The sequence below is a fragment of the Solanum stenotomum genome, chromosome 8 (genome assembly GCF_019186545.1).
Source record: "Solanum stenotomum isolate F172 chromosome 8, ASM1918654v1, whole genome shotgun sequence".
NCBI lineage: Eukaryota > Viridiplantae > Streptophyta > Magnoliopsida > Solanales > Solanaceae > Solanum > Solanum stenotomum.
The window spans coordinates 35,004,243-35,018,339 of record NC_064289.1 but is presented as its reverse complement, the minus strand read 5'-3'; the positions used below and the strand labels follow the sequence as shown (position 1 = coordinate 35,018,339).

The window sequence follows — 14,097 nt, the reverse complement described above, 5'->3', positions numbered from 1 at the left end:
TAAGCACCGAGTGGATTTGGTTAGATGGAAACTCCCCCAATAGTTAGGCATGAGTTTCAATGATCGTCTATCTTATCCCATAAACTATGTGCCCGTATAGGTAGCTAGTGGATCCATTAAGCTATATACCGCTCTTCCTTAGGCAAGTAGACCACCTCTTTACGGTGTGGGGACTTATGACACCGGATTCCATGACAAGCTCTCATGGTCTATGTCGGTTAAACGCTTAATTCCCATCATGCGAGATTTCATTATGGTTTCTTGATAGGTTCTACAAAGTGTAGGTAGTAGTATGGGATGCTACCTATACATTGCACGAGTAGGCTTGGAGAGGGTCATAGTGAGTTTCTCTAAATCCTAATGTATGTGATACAATTGTGGCCTAAAAGAGGTTATTAAAGAATGTTGGCTCTCAAATGCTTAATATGAGATGCATGCTATACTTGGGTTATATTACGAGTTATTTTCCCTTGTCATGTCTTAATTAATGATATACCTCTTATGTATGAATATGGTGCAAAGGTGAAAGAAAGGAATGATAAGTTAACTTAGGTGACCTTAATGTGGTGCCTTAGTATGGATGGTGGTATGGGACGCCATCCATGCATTGCACGAGGTATAGCATAAGGGTTTCTTGAGGTGAAGGTCCAAGGTAAAGGTTTTCATGTTGAAATTGTTTAAAGGTAATATTATGACTTACTTGATGTTTATGCTTGTATTGTATGTCTTTTATGCAACTATTCATGGTACTTCAAAAAGTGGCATAATGCCTGGTTTCTAACCAAAATGTCCCTTTTAAAGCATGTTTTGCATGGTCATCATACTTGGTACTTAATTGTGCTAATTCCATATTTCTCTATTTTCTATAAGTGTAGGTTCCGGCAAGTGATCACTCCTAGCTAGTTTGAAGTGTTGGATTGCTTTCCTCCAAGACTTGGTATGTCCTCATGGATTCGAGGATAAGACTTTTAAGTCCTTTTGTTCATGTAATAGACTTAATAGACTTCTTTTGATTGTAAAGGGCCGTGTCCCTACTTATGTTTTGTGACTGTGTCTAAGATGGCCATGTGAGACTTAGACTTCTGCTGTGTGTTTTTAAAGTTGTTTTAATGAAGTTCAAATGTGTGGATGTAAATAAGTTTTTTTTTATTCCACACTATTTTCATTATTGAATGCAATGAATGACTATGTGGCTCGTATAAGGCCCCTTCGGGGTCAAATACGCCATGTTACGACTAGGGGGTACTCTCGGGTCGTGACAGATTAGTCGTTGGTTGTTCACTCTATCTTTATTACGAAAATCTATCAGGTAAGAGAATGTTCAAAAAAGATTGATGGGAAATAGGGGTGTGCACTGGCCGGTTCAGTTAAGGAAAAATTAACATGTATATCTTCAAATAACTATTATTTAATTATGGTGCTAATAATCATTTGTCTCTAATTGAGAAAAACAATAATAAGAAAAGGGAGAGCCAAGCCTTGTTAAAAAGGATTACCAACACGTTTAAAGACCTTTTTTGGTGCCCAATTTTGGACATTTTTTATAAGCTTTTTTTTTCTTATTTTTTAAGGTTATTTGGCTACTCTTTTGGATCAAGTTTATTTTAATTGAAAAAAAAATCTTCATGTAGGAATTTAGTCGTAACAAGAATTTTTTTAAAATATTTATTTTATTCAATATTTAATATCATTAAGTAAAGGTATATTAATTGAAAAAAAAGTGATTTTTTTTATTGTCTAAAAGAAAATCTTTTATGAAGGGAAAATTGTTCAAATCACATTTCTAAGGACCTTTATCCGGATGATTTCCCCACAATTTTAAGGTATATTTTTGCATTTACAAGCCTACTTTTAGTAATTATGCGACTCTTGGTTTATCGTGTGTATTAGCCCATGGATTTGGTGTCTTGAGGTACTCCAAAATGTTTTTAGAAAAAACTTTATGAGTACCTCTGTAATGAGTTAGGGGAACAATAGATCTACTCCCACCAATTTTAAAGCATATTTTTGCATTAACGAGCCAACTTTTAGGATTTAGGCAGCTTTTTTTTATTTTTCGTGTGTATTAGCCCATGGATTTGGCCCCTTGGGCACCCTGAAATTTTTCTGAAAAAACTATACGACGACCTCGTAATGAGTTGGGGGTGCAATGCGTATATTCCCACCGTTTTAAGGCATATTAGTCCATGGATTTGCTGTCATGGGGCACCTCAAGGTTTTTTATGGAAAAACTTTATCAGGACCTCCGTAATGAGCTGGGGGAGTATTGTGTATACTCTCACCATTTTAAAGCATATTTTTCTATTTACGAGCCAAATTTTAGGAACTACACGTCTTTCTTATTTTTCGTATATATTAGCCCATAGATTTGGCTCCTTGGAGCAGCCCAAATATTTTTTAGAAAATATTTTATGAGGACCTCCTTCATGAGTTGAAAGAGCATTATTTATAATCCCACCATTTTAAGTCATATTTTTTCATTTACGAGCCACCTTTTAGAAGTTATGCGACTTTCTTGATTTTTCGTGTGTAACCCATGGATTTGGCATGTTGGGACACCTTAATTTTTTTCCGAAAAACTTTATAAGGACCTCCGTAACGAGTTGGGGGAGATATACGTATACTCCCACAATTTTAAGGCATATTTTTACATTTACGAGTCAACTATTAGGATTACACAATTTTTTTATTGTTCATGTGTATTAGCCCGTGCATATGTCGTCTTGGAGTACCCTTAATTTTTTCTATAAAAACTTTATGAGGACCTCAATATTGAGTTGGGGGAACATTACATATATTCCCATCATTTTAAGTTTATTTTTGCAAAAAAAAAAATAGGCTTTAAAATGGTGGGACTATACATAATGCTTCCGAGCTCACTAAAGAGGTCCTCAAAATGTGTTTTCAGGAAGATATTTTCGGTGTTTCGTGGCACCATATCCATGGGATAATACATATGAAAAATTGAAAATGTCACGTAATTCCTAATAGTTGGCTGGTAAATGCATAAATAGGTCGTAAAAATTGTGGGACTATACGTAATATTTTCCCAACTCATTATAGAGGTCATCATAAAGTTTTTCAGAAATTTTTTTTGATGCTTAAAGGTGCCAGATCCATGGGCTAATAGACACAGAAAACTGAAAAAGTCTCGTAATTTCTAAAAGTTGGCTAGTAAAAAATGTGAAAATATGCCATAAAAATAATAGGTCTATACGTAGGGCTTCCACAACTCATTATGGAGGTCCTCATAATGTTTTTTCATAATATATTTTGGGTTTTGTCTAGGCGCCAAATGTATGATCTAATACACACAAAAAAACCTTGAAAGTCGTGTGCTTTTTAAAAGTTTGTTGGTAATGCGAAAATATGCCTTAAAAAATTGTGGGACTATATGTAATGCTCTTCAATGCAGTTCCTTTGTTCATCATACGAAAGATTTGGAAGAGGAGAAACACCATTAATCATGGAGAAAGAATGACACATGTGGGTATAGAAATAGAAATAAACAGAAATTTGTTTCTCTTAGCCAAGTATAACTACCTTTGCCTAAAAGATTTACCAACATCTTGGCCTGGGTTGATAAAATTCATCAAGGAGTACACTCCCTCACTTGGTTGCAGAATAATAGTGTGGAATCGTCCAGTGATGGGGTCCTTCAAATGTAATCTGATGGTGCATCTAAATGAAATCCAGACCCAAGTTATGGGGATTTTTGTATCAAGAATGGAGAAAGGAATTTATTTTATGCTGAAGTCAATAGATTATTTGATGGTGCTAATCTAGTGGTAGAGGTGCTGGGATTAAGACTGGGTCTGGAGTAATATGTACAATATAATCTTCTCACTGTTACTCTTGAAACTGATTCTCTTTCTTTGTAGAATATTCTGGATGGAATTTGGGAAACCCTTTGGGGCATTGTGATGGAGATCAAGAGGATTAAGATGCTTATGAAGGACAAGGAAGTGATAGCGGAACAGATACTCAGAGAAGGGAATCAGTTGGTTAACTTTTTCGCTAACTACATTTTCTGTTTTGCAAGTACTCAAAGACTAACATACTCAAATTTTCAGGATATACCAACTGAGGCACGAGGCATAATCAATACAGAGAAAGAAAAACTTCCTAGCCTTAGGATAAGAAGATATCAAAATTGAGATTTTGCTAATTTATGATCATATGCAGAGAAGATAACATTAAAATATACATTCTAATAGTGAATTCACATAGTTGAAATTTGATCATTCAAGCAGATGCATTGGTGACAATAAGGGAGAATTTTTTTAGTTTAATAGAGTACCTATCTTTCTTGAATTTCAAGTAGTGGTATCAACTTTTTTAGCTCAATCTACTGAGAGTGGACAAGGATGGCGAAACATTCTTCTAGAAAAATGGGTGGATGAGGGCATGAAAACATTCAAAAGGAAATCAAGAAGAGTGAAATGGATCGAGAGGAACAAATACTTACCCTGTTGGAACTCTCAGTATAAGTAGGTGTTGGAGTGGCATGCTTCCAGCTAGAGCTTTGGTACCAAAATCGTCACTCACAAGGGACATGAAGATGGATATTTACCACCAGTTATTTGATTAATAGACAATAAATACTTCATAATCATACATAGAGCTCTCCAGATCTGGCGTTGTTGAGTGAAAAAAATCTTCATTAAGATTGTTTTCATGGCATTCGTGAGATTTAGAATCTCTTTGGTGAAAACACCTTAAGCTCGACAACTTTTAGGTTCTGTAGTGGAGTTGGATACTGAATTTGAAGGTTTTGATGTCTCTCCAAATCATCGATGCTTTTCTCAATCGATTACCATGGTTGTTTTCACTTGTGTTTTGAGGAAGGAGATGAAACTATTTTCTCCTTTCCCCTTTTTCTTTGATGTCCGGACATTACATGTCTTGGACGTCTTTTGTTTCTCTTTGTTTTCCTTATTGTAATGTTATTAGGCCTGGGTTGGATCAGACAATGTAAGATGATTTTAGTTATTCAATAAAGTCTTGTATGGTCTACTTCACTTTAAAAAAAGACTATACGTATGGCTTCCCCAACTCATTACAGAGGTTCTCAAATTCATAATTATTTTTGGTTGCTCCTAGGCACTAGATCCATTGGCTAATACGCACAAAAAAATCTGGGAAAGTCGCGTAATTACTAAGAGTTGGCAGGTAAATGCGAAAATAGGCTTTAAAAATGGTGGGACTATATCTAATGCTAAAAAGATGATTGGTTCACATTTATCGCCTTTTGTTGTTAAGACTCATGACCTGTTTTCTTAGCCCTCTTATTGTGGAACTCTTCTCTATCTTTCAGTTGATCTTCCTCAACCTACTACACATGGATTATAAGCCTTGCAATGTCCATGTTTCCTAGCAACATAGCTTACCCTCCTTGCTTGACAAGCAAAACAACCCAGACACAAACAGACTCATCTTGCTTCTCATATCCTCCACCATCTCCGGAGAATAACGGGACACTGGGTGAACTTGAGGCTATACTCACGGACACTCATGGATTCCTTCCTAAGATTAAATAAGTCTCTCATCTTTTGCGTCCCTTAGATCACAGGGAAAGAAGCGCCCTAAGAAGGCAATTTCAAAGACAATACAACTCAAAAGTGGTGCCCCTTCAGCCCTTCTCTTCTTCCAATGACCGTACCAAATCTTAGAAACACCCTTGAGTTGGTATTAAGCTAACTCTACATGCTTAGCATCATCAACGCGCATAACCTCAACTACTTTCTATAGCTCCTCCACAAATTTCTTCGAATCCTTAGTGATGTTTGACCCTGTGAATTCTGGGGGATTCATTTCCAAAACCTCACGGGTCCGGGATGTATCAGCCATTTCCATGACAAACCCCTCTTCGTTAACCAACTTCATTGGCCACAACCTAGGTCAAGCATTCCTGAATTTAGCATTGGTGACATCACCGTGAGGGGGTTGCACTTCTTGTTCATTGGGAACCTTTTGATCTCGAGGGATGACCTTTCTCCTAGAAAGACGTCCTCGAACAGCTCTTCGTGGAGGCATGATCTGAAAAGATACAAGTAAGCACAAGTTAGAGGAAACTTTTATAAAGTTGAAGTCTATCACATAAAAAAAAAGTAAGAAGGAAGTGAAATAGTTTCCTAAATGTTTAGCATAGAGAAAATTCAATGTACTAACATCATTTGACTTGCATCTTATTATGACGCAAATACAAGTGCTCAAGATCATCAACAAGCATTTCGTTGAGATCATTATTCACTCACAGACATTATTTGGGGACGCCTTTTTGCTTTTGTTAGATTCCCATTCCATTCAGTTTAGTAGTATTGGAGGTGTCACGAGTCTTGTCCCGACATCTTACATTGCTAGAGGCTTCATAGACAGATAGTACTAGATGTTTCCATTGTTGCTCACAGTATTTTGTTACTTTATAACTCATGTAAATTATTGGCAAGACAATATTGTAAGACTTTTCTTGAATGTCCAATTGTTCATCTATTTTAAGCTTCCACACACTGTTTAGTGTAATGAAAGTCAGGCAGCCAGGCCAAAGGTTTTCTTGGGGATTAGAAATTGTTCCTGAGTGCTAGTCACGCTAGGGTGTAGGCTCAGGTCGTGACAAACTTGATATTAGAGCCAAGAGTTCAAGCGTCCTAGGAGTCTATGAAGTTGCCTGTAAAGTCCTTGTTATCGGTGTAAGGCGCACCATATCTATAATTAGGAGGCTACAACATTTAGGAAATGTTTCAGCTTCTTCTTACTCATTTTTGTGTGATGGAGTTCAACTCTATGAAAGTTTCTTCTAAATGGTGCTTACGCGTATATTTGAGATCATGCCTCCACGAAGAGTTGTTCTAGGACGTTCTGCTAAGAGGAATGTTAATCCTCAAGATCAAGAGGTTCCCAATGCACCAAAAGTGCAACCCCATGATAACGCTCAACTACACTTCATCCAATTCTAAGTGTAGGCAGTCACTAACAAGTATATACCTAACTAAGAGTGGAGGTCGATCCCAGATGGAGTGATGTTATAGAGAACTCCATCAAGAAGTAAAATTATGTCCTAATCGTTTGTAGATGCAGAGATTTCACAACATTAAAGTAAATCACAAAGTTTCAACGATTAATATCAAATGGGGGGATTTGGGTAACAAATTTACGACAACTAAAGTGGGAAGTAAACAAATAGAGAATGGTCCTTAGGACAGTGATAAGTGGAATGTTAAATTCACGTAATGAGTGATTACTTGTTACTCAAAGATGTTGAATCTTAGTGGGTAGGCTAGGTTTTGAGTGAAGTAGCTATTTCTCAATCAACTATTATGTTTCAAGTGAGTTCTTTCGAACCTCAACGGGAAAAATGCAGTCAAATAACCCAATTCATTAATTAGTTAGCTCTTTCAAGCTATATTTGTAAAGACACAAAACCCATTTTCTCAAGCTAGATTCTTAAAGATGCAATCAGTACAACTATCAACTAATAATTCGACTCTAATACCTCTTTCTCAAGAAAGTATAGAGTAATTACCTAGAAATGCATTTCCAATTACAATTCCACAATTAAAACGTGAAAAATTAATTGAACCCACTTCAAAAGAACAATAACATCACTAACTAAGAACATCAATTAGCTAATTAACACATTCAACTAAATTATCACACCCCAAGGAAAGGGGTTTTAGTCAAACATAGATAAAAACAAGAACTCGTTACCAACGAAGTTCTCCATCTAATTTGACAATGATTAGCTTTTCCCAAATGCTGAAATTTAAGCTAAAAATGTCACAATCTCAAGATCTCTACTCCAAAATGTAAAAACAATGTTCTAGAATGTAAAAACTCAAAAACCCAGAAAATAGAATAATGTGGGAACTTCTTCTTTTCTTTTCAAAATTGCATTTATGCGTTCCCACAATTTCAGTACGAAGTCAACTCGGTGAAGTAAGTCGGGTTCCCTAAAAAAGTCATCGATCCACTGAGTACTGCTCTTCTCGCCTTATTGGCATGGCTTTTTTGTCAAATCTTTCTGTAACTTTGGACGAGCCAGATTTTCATCGCCGATCTCTTTGGCGTGTCGTCGAATCACTTGTCTACTCGCCAAGTTGATTTCTTCTGTGGGCAAGCATGCTAGAACTTTAGGTGAGCTGAAGGTCCACTCGTCGATTTGCCGAGTGGCTTTAGTGAGTACTAGCTTTGCTTTCCTTCAACTTTCTTCTACTTTTTCACTCCTATTTGCCTCGTAATGTCCTTTCCTTACTCTCTATCCTTCATTGCTACATATCAACATTTAAACATTAGTTATGAACGTAAAATAGGCATTGAGGACACTAAATCCTTGAATAATAAGCCCTAAATGAGTTGAAACCCCCAACTCATCACCCCTCAAGGAGATGTCACCAATGCTGAGTTCAGGAATGCAATTTAGATGTTTACTCTAGTGGTGAAAATGAAAGTTGGTCCCCAAGGATCCGGACATCATGATGGGAATGATGCATCTAGAGTCCAAGAATTTCTAAGAATGAGTCCCTCGGAGTTCACTAGGTCAAAGAACAATAAAGATCCAAAAAACATTGTGGATGGACTTCAAAAGGTGTTTTAATTCATGCATCTTGTTGATGCTGAGTGTGTGGAGTTGTCTACATACCAGCTCTATGGTATTGCTATGATATGGTATGGTCAGTGGAAAAAGAATAGGGAAGAAGGTGCACCACCGTTGAGTTAGGTTGTGTTCTAAGATGCTTTCTTGGGGTGCTTCTTTCCCCGAGAGATAAGGGAAGCGAAGGTAAGAGAATTGCTTAATCAAACAAAGAATCTATGGGGGGGAGAAAAGTATATCCTCAAGTTCACTCAACTATCCCGCTATGCTCTGGAGATGGTGGCTGATTTTAGGAGTAGAATTAGATTGTTCGCTTCTGGAGTTTCCCACTTATCATGTAAAGAAGGTAAGACCACTATATTGATAGGAGACCTGGAATTAATTAGTTTGATGATTCATGTGCAGCAGGTTGAGGGTATAAAAACATGGAAGAGTGTCGTAGCAAGAGACCTAAGACAACAAGTTAGGATTTTGGCCAGCAGAAAAATAGAAATATGAACCGATCATCCTTTCAGTTGAAATCATCTAGACCTGCTCCATCGTCAGCCTATGCACCTGCACCAAGGAGAAAAATTGATTATAGAAACCATAACTTTTAGAATTTTAGAGTATAAACTTCTCAATTGCAGGGAAATGCAACACAATGGTTCACACGCTACCTACCCTACGGTAAGTGTGGTAAACTCCATCCTGGAGAATGCTATGTTGGTAATGTTCTTTGCTACAAGTGTGGAAGGAAGGGTCGCTTTTCTAAGGAATATCCTAATAATAGACAGAATAATGGGGGCAATAAAGCCTAATGTTCTTCAGAAGCTCCACTAGAGAAAAATACCCAAAGAGGAGCTACTTCAGGATCAGACGGGGGTACAAACCTTCTGTATGCTATAGCTAGTCACGAGGATATGGAGAACTCACATATTGATTTCACGGGTATTCTTAAAGTCTTTACTTTTGATGTTTATGCGTTGCTTGATCCTAACGCGAGTTTGTCGTTTGTGACTCCTTATGTTGCAACGAGGTTCAGAATTTCCCCTGAACAACTTCTTGAGCCTTTAAATATTTTGACCCCAGTTGGTGATTCTATTGTAGCATAAAGAGTCTATCGTGATGTTACTATCCTCGTTAATTAAAAGGAAACTATGGCTGACTTAGTTGAGCTAAATATGTTGGACTTTTATGTTATTCTAGGTGTGGATCAGCTTAATGAATTTTATACATCAGTTGATTGTAGAATTCGAGTAGTCAAGTTTCAGTTTCCTAACAAGCCACCTTTGGAGTGGAGGAGTAGTTCACCAGTGCCTAAGGGTCATTTTATTTCATATCTTAAGGCCAGAAAGTTAGTCTCTAAGGGGTGAATCTATGACTTAGTCCAATATAATGACTCTAGTGTTGAGACACCGCATACTGATTCATCTCAAATTGTGAATCGGTTTCCTGAGGTTTTTCAGGTGATCTTCCAAGAGTCCCTCCTGAGAGAGAAATAGACTTCAGAATAGACACTCTATCTGATACTCAACCTATCTCTATTCCACCATATATAATGTCTCTAGCTGAGTTAAAAGAGCAAAAATAGCAATTTATTAGGGCTTCATTCGACCAAGTGTCTCACCTTGGGGCACTTCGGTCTTGGTTGTGAGGAAGGAAGATGGTTCTCTTAGGATGTCCATTGATTACCGTTAGTTGAACAAGGTTACCATAAAGAATAAGTATCTCCTTCCAAGATTTAATGACCTTTTCAGCCAACTTCAGTGTGCCACTTACTTTTCTAAAATAGACCTCAGATCTTGCTATCGTCAATTGAGGGTAAGAGAAACTGACATCTCGAAAACAACATTCAAGACCCATTATGGTCATTATGAATTTCATGTTATATTGTTTGGTTTGACTAATGCTCCTGCAATGTTCATAGATCATATGAACATAGTATTTAATCCATATCATGACATGTTTGTGATTGTATTCATTGATGACATGCTGATTTATTAGAGGAATGTGAAGGATAATTCTAGTCACCACAGAATAGTTCTCCAAATTCTCAAGGAAAGAGATTTGTATGCTAAATTTTCTAACTGTGAGTTTTGGATTTAGTTCGTGGCATTCTTAGGCCACATTGTATCTAGTTAAGGGATCCGAGTTGATACTCAGAAGATTGAAAAAGTGTAGAACTGGTCCAGACCCACATCTCCAACAGACATATGAAGTTTCTTAGGATTGGATGGTTACTATAGAAGGTTTATCGAGGGGTTTTCGTCAATATCTTCCGCGTTGACTAAGTTAACTCAGAAACTGGCTAAGTTTCAAAGGTCTAAAGCTTGTGAGAAATGCTTTCATGTATTGAAAACCAGATTAACTAATGCTCAATGTCGTCCCTACCAGAGGGTACAAAAAGCTTTCTTGTGTATTCTGATGTTTCCAGAGTTGGACTTAGTTGTGTATAGATGCAGAATGGTAAGGTTATAGCCTACGCCTCCACACAACTTAAGGTTCACAAAAAGAATTACCTGACTCATGATCTTGAGTTGGGAGGTGTTGTATTTGCTTTTGAAAATATGACGTCATTACCTTTATGGTTTTCATGTTGATGTGTACACCGATCACAAGAGTTTTCTGTATGTATTTAGTTAGAAGAGCTAAATCTCAGACAAAAAAGGTGATTAAAGTTTTTCAAGGATTACGACATGATTATCCTCTATCACCCTATTAAGGCTAATATTGTTGTTGATGCTTTGAGCAGGCTATCTATGGGAAGTACTTCCCATGTTAAGGAAGGCAAGAAATAATTGTCTTAGGAAGTTCATAGACTTGCTCGATTGGGAGTCATTCTCTTGGATTCTAGCGAATGCGAAGTTGTGGTGATGAATGGAGTTGAATCATCACTAGTGTCTGAAGAGAAGGAGAAACAAGAACAATACCCTGAGTTACTTGAACTAAAATCCAATGTACATAAGCAAAAGGGATGGCTTTTGAACAAGGGGGAGATGGTGTGTTGAGATATCAAGGTAGATTGTGTGTACCGAAGGTGGATGAACCCCAAGAGAAAATCAAGGCACATGCTCACAGTTCGAACTATTCAATTCATCCCGGTTCAACAAGGCTTGAGAGAAGTCTATTTGTGGAGTAGTATGGAGTGGTACATTACAAACTTTGTCACTAAGTTCCAAAATTTCCAGCAAGTCAAGGTATATCACCAAAGACCAGGTGGTACGGCTCATACTATAGCTCCTCCATATTAGAAGTGGGAGATAATCAATATGGACTTCATTATTGGCTTGTTGTGATCTCGTAGGAAGCATGATTTGATTTGGGTGATTGTAGATGAGATGACTAAATCAACCAATTTCTTATGGTAAAGAACTCAAATTTAGAAGAAGATTATGCTAGATTATACATTTAGGAGATAGTCTGACTACACGGAGTTCTTATGTCTATTGTTTCAGATCGAGGTGCACAATTCAGTTTTCAATTTTGAAGTCTTTTCAGAAAGGTTTGGGTTTGAAGGTAAATCTGAGTACTTTTTTTCATCCTCAGACTGATGGCCAAGTAGAGCTCACAATCCTGAATTTAGAAGATATGTTGACAACATATGTCATAAACTTCAAAGGTAATTAGGATGATCACTTGCCTCTAATAGAGTTTGCTTACAATAAAAGTAATCACTCTAGTACCTGGATGGCTCCCTATGAGGCTCTGTATGGGCGAAGGTGTAGATCGCCTATTGGTTGCTTTGAGGTCGGTGAAGCCAAGTTGATAGGGCTAGACTTGGTCCATCAAGCCATGGAGAAGGTGAAGATTATCCAGGAAAGGCAAAAAACAACTCTGAGTCTTCAAAAATCCTATACAGATGTTAGGGAAAGTGACTTAGAATTTGAAGTTGATGATTTGGTCTACCTGAGGTTTCACCCATGAAGGGTGTTATGATATTTGGTAAGAAAGGGAAACTCAGTCCCCAGTGTATTGGTCCTTACAAAATATCTAGGAGGGCTTGCAATATAGCTTATGAGTTGGAGCTACCTTCAGAATTAGCAACAGTTCATCTGATGGTTATTGTATCCATGCCAAAGAAATGTATGGGTGATCCTTCACTCATAGTACCTACTGGAAATATTTGTATTAAGGACAACCTATATTATGAAGAAATACCTATTCAGATCCTTGATCGTCAGGACAACCTATATCTAGCAGGGTTTGCAATATAACTTATGAGTTGGAGCTACCTTCAGAATTAGCAACAGTTCATCTGATGTTTACTGTATCCATGCCAAAGAAATGTATGGGCGATCCTTCACTCATAGTACCTACTAGAAATATTTGTATTAAGGACAACCTATATTATGAGGAAATACCTATTCAGATCCTTCATCGTCAGGTTCACAAGTTGAGGACCAAGGAGGTTGCATCAGTCAAGGTTTGATGGAGGAATCAATTTATTTAGTAAGCTACTTGGGAGGCTGAGGAGGATATGAAGAAGAGATACCCACATCTCTTTCCTCCCAAAGAAATTCCAAACCAAGGTACTAACTCTTTCTAAACACTCTTTTAAGTTTAAATACTGAGATATGCAAATTGCATGTTGTGTGTTTGAGTTGGGGTTAAATGCTTTCCGCTCATGTACTACTTAGTGTGATCTCATTCGAGGACGAATGTTCCCTAGAGGGAGATATTGTAACACCTTGAATTTACGGCAGTTTGTATTTTTTGGTTCAACTTTGAACGACCGTGTATTTTAGAAAATAAAATATTTAGGTGGCTCATGAGGTATCAAATCGAAGGTCTTTGAGTCCTCTTCCCAATGCCACTAAGTTTGTCAAATTTCGAGGTCCGAGGAAGAAGTTATTGCAATTTTAGTGGAGCCTCTCTAGTTAAGGTTTTTCATTCGTGTAAGGAAAGGTTATGTTGGTCTTTTCCCTACCCCTTTAGGCTTAAAACGTTTCTTCACTCCTAGTTAGGGTATAATATGATTGAGACCACTTTTTCCACGTTCCAAAATACTTAGGTATGATAGGAGGATTTCAAGAAGAGAAAAGGGTAAGGTTTCGAGCGTCTTTAAAGAATTGAGGATTTCGCCAAGAACAAATGTTCTTCCAAGGTATGTGAGGTTGCTCATAGTGATGGATTTGTTCATCCTCACGCCAATCATGTAATCGCTTCGTTAATTCATTAATGAAATCATTTATGTAAAAATTCTTGAAGGGTTCTTGAGTTTTAACTCTATTCTTTAACAATGAAGGTTTTAATTTCTTGAGGTGAGGATCTTGCGAATGTATGTTGACTCTTGATAGATTTTATGTGGGTATTCAATGAATTTGGGTTGGATTTATGAATCAAAGAGGAATTGGAAGAAATCAATCATAACAAGATGATTTAGGACCCGAAATAGAGCAAGAAAGTTCACCTTCAAGGCTTAACTGTTGCGTCCAATTATTTTGTTCAATAAGGCAAGCTGAGTCGAACTCACCATTCCATTCAGAGCATCGCCGAAGTGCCTTTTTTTTCGCCGCGTTGTCTTA

The 14,097-nt window shown here is 37.3% G+C and overlaps 1 protein-coding gene across 1 annotated transcript; it reads left to right on the top strand.

Annotated features, from left to right (window-relative positions):
* Window positions 1–12,259: 12,259 nt before the first annotated feature.
* Window positions 12,260–12,786, top strand: LOC125873738 (uncharacterized). Its single transcript, XM_049554604.1, has 2 exons — window positions 12,260–12,483; window positions 12,567–12,786. The coding sequence occupies exons 1-2, from the start codon at window positions 12,260–12,262 to the stop codon at window positions 12,784–12,786; spliced, it is 444 nt and encodes a 147-aa protein (XP_049410561.1).
* The last annotated feature ends 1,311 nt before the right edge of the window (window positions 12,787–14,097 follow it).

Excerpts from the sequence above, each read along its gene's own strand:
- LOC125873738 (XM_049554604.1), top strand. The coding sequence starts at position 12,260 with ATGGCTCCCTATGAGGCTCTGTATGGGCGAAGGTGTAGATCGCCTATT. Across the intron at positions 12,484-12,566 it reads GATGATTTGGTCTACCTGAG|GAGGGCTTGCAATATAGCTT; the intron begins GTTTCACCCATG and ends CAAAATATCTAG.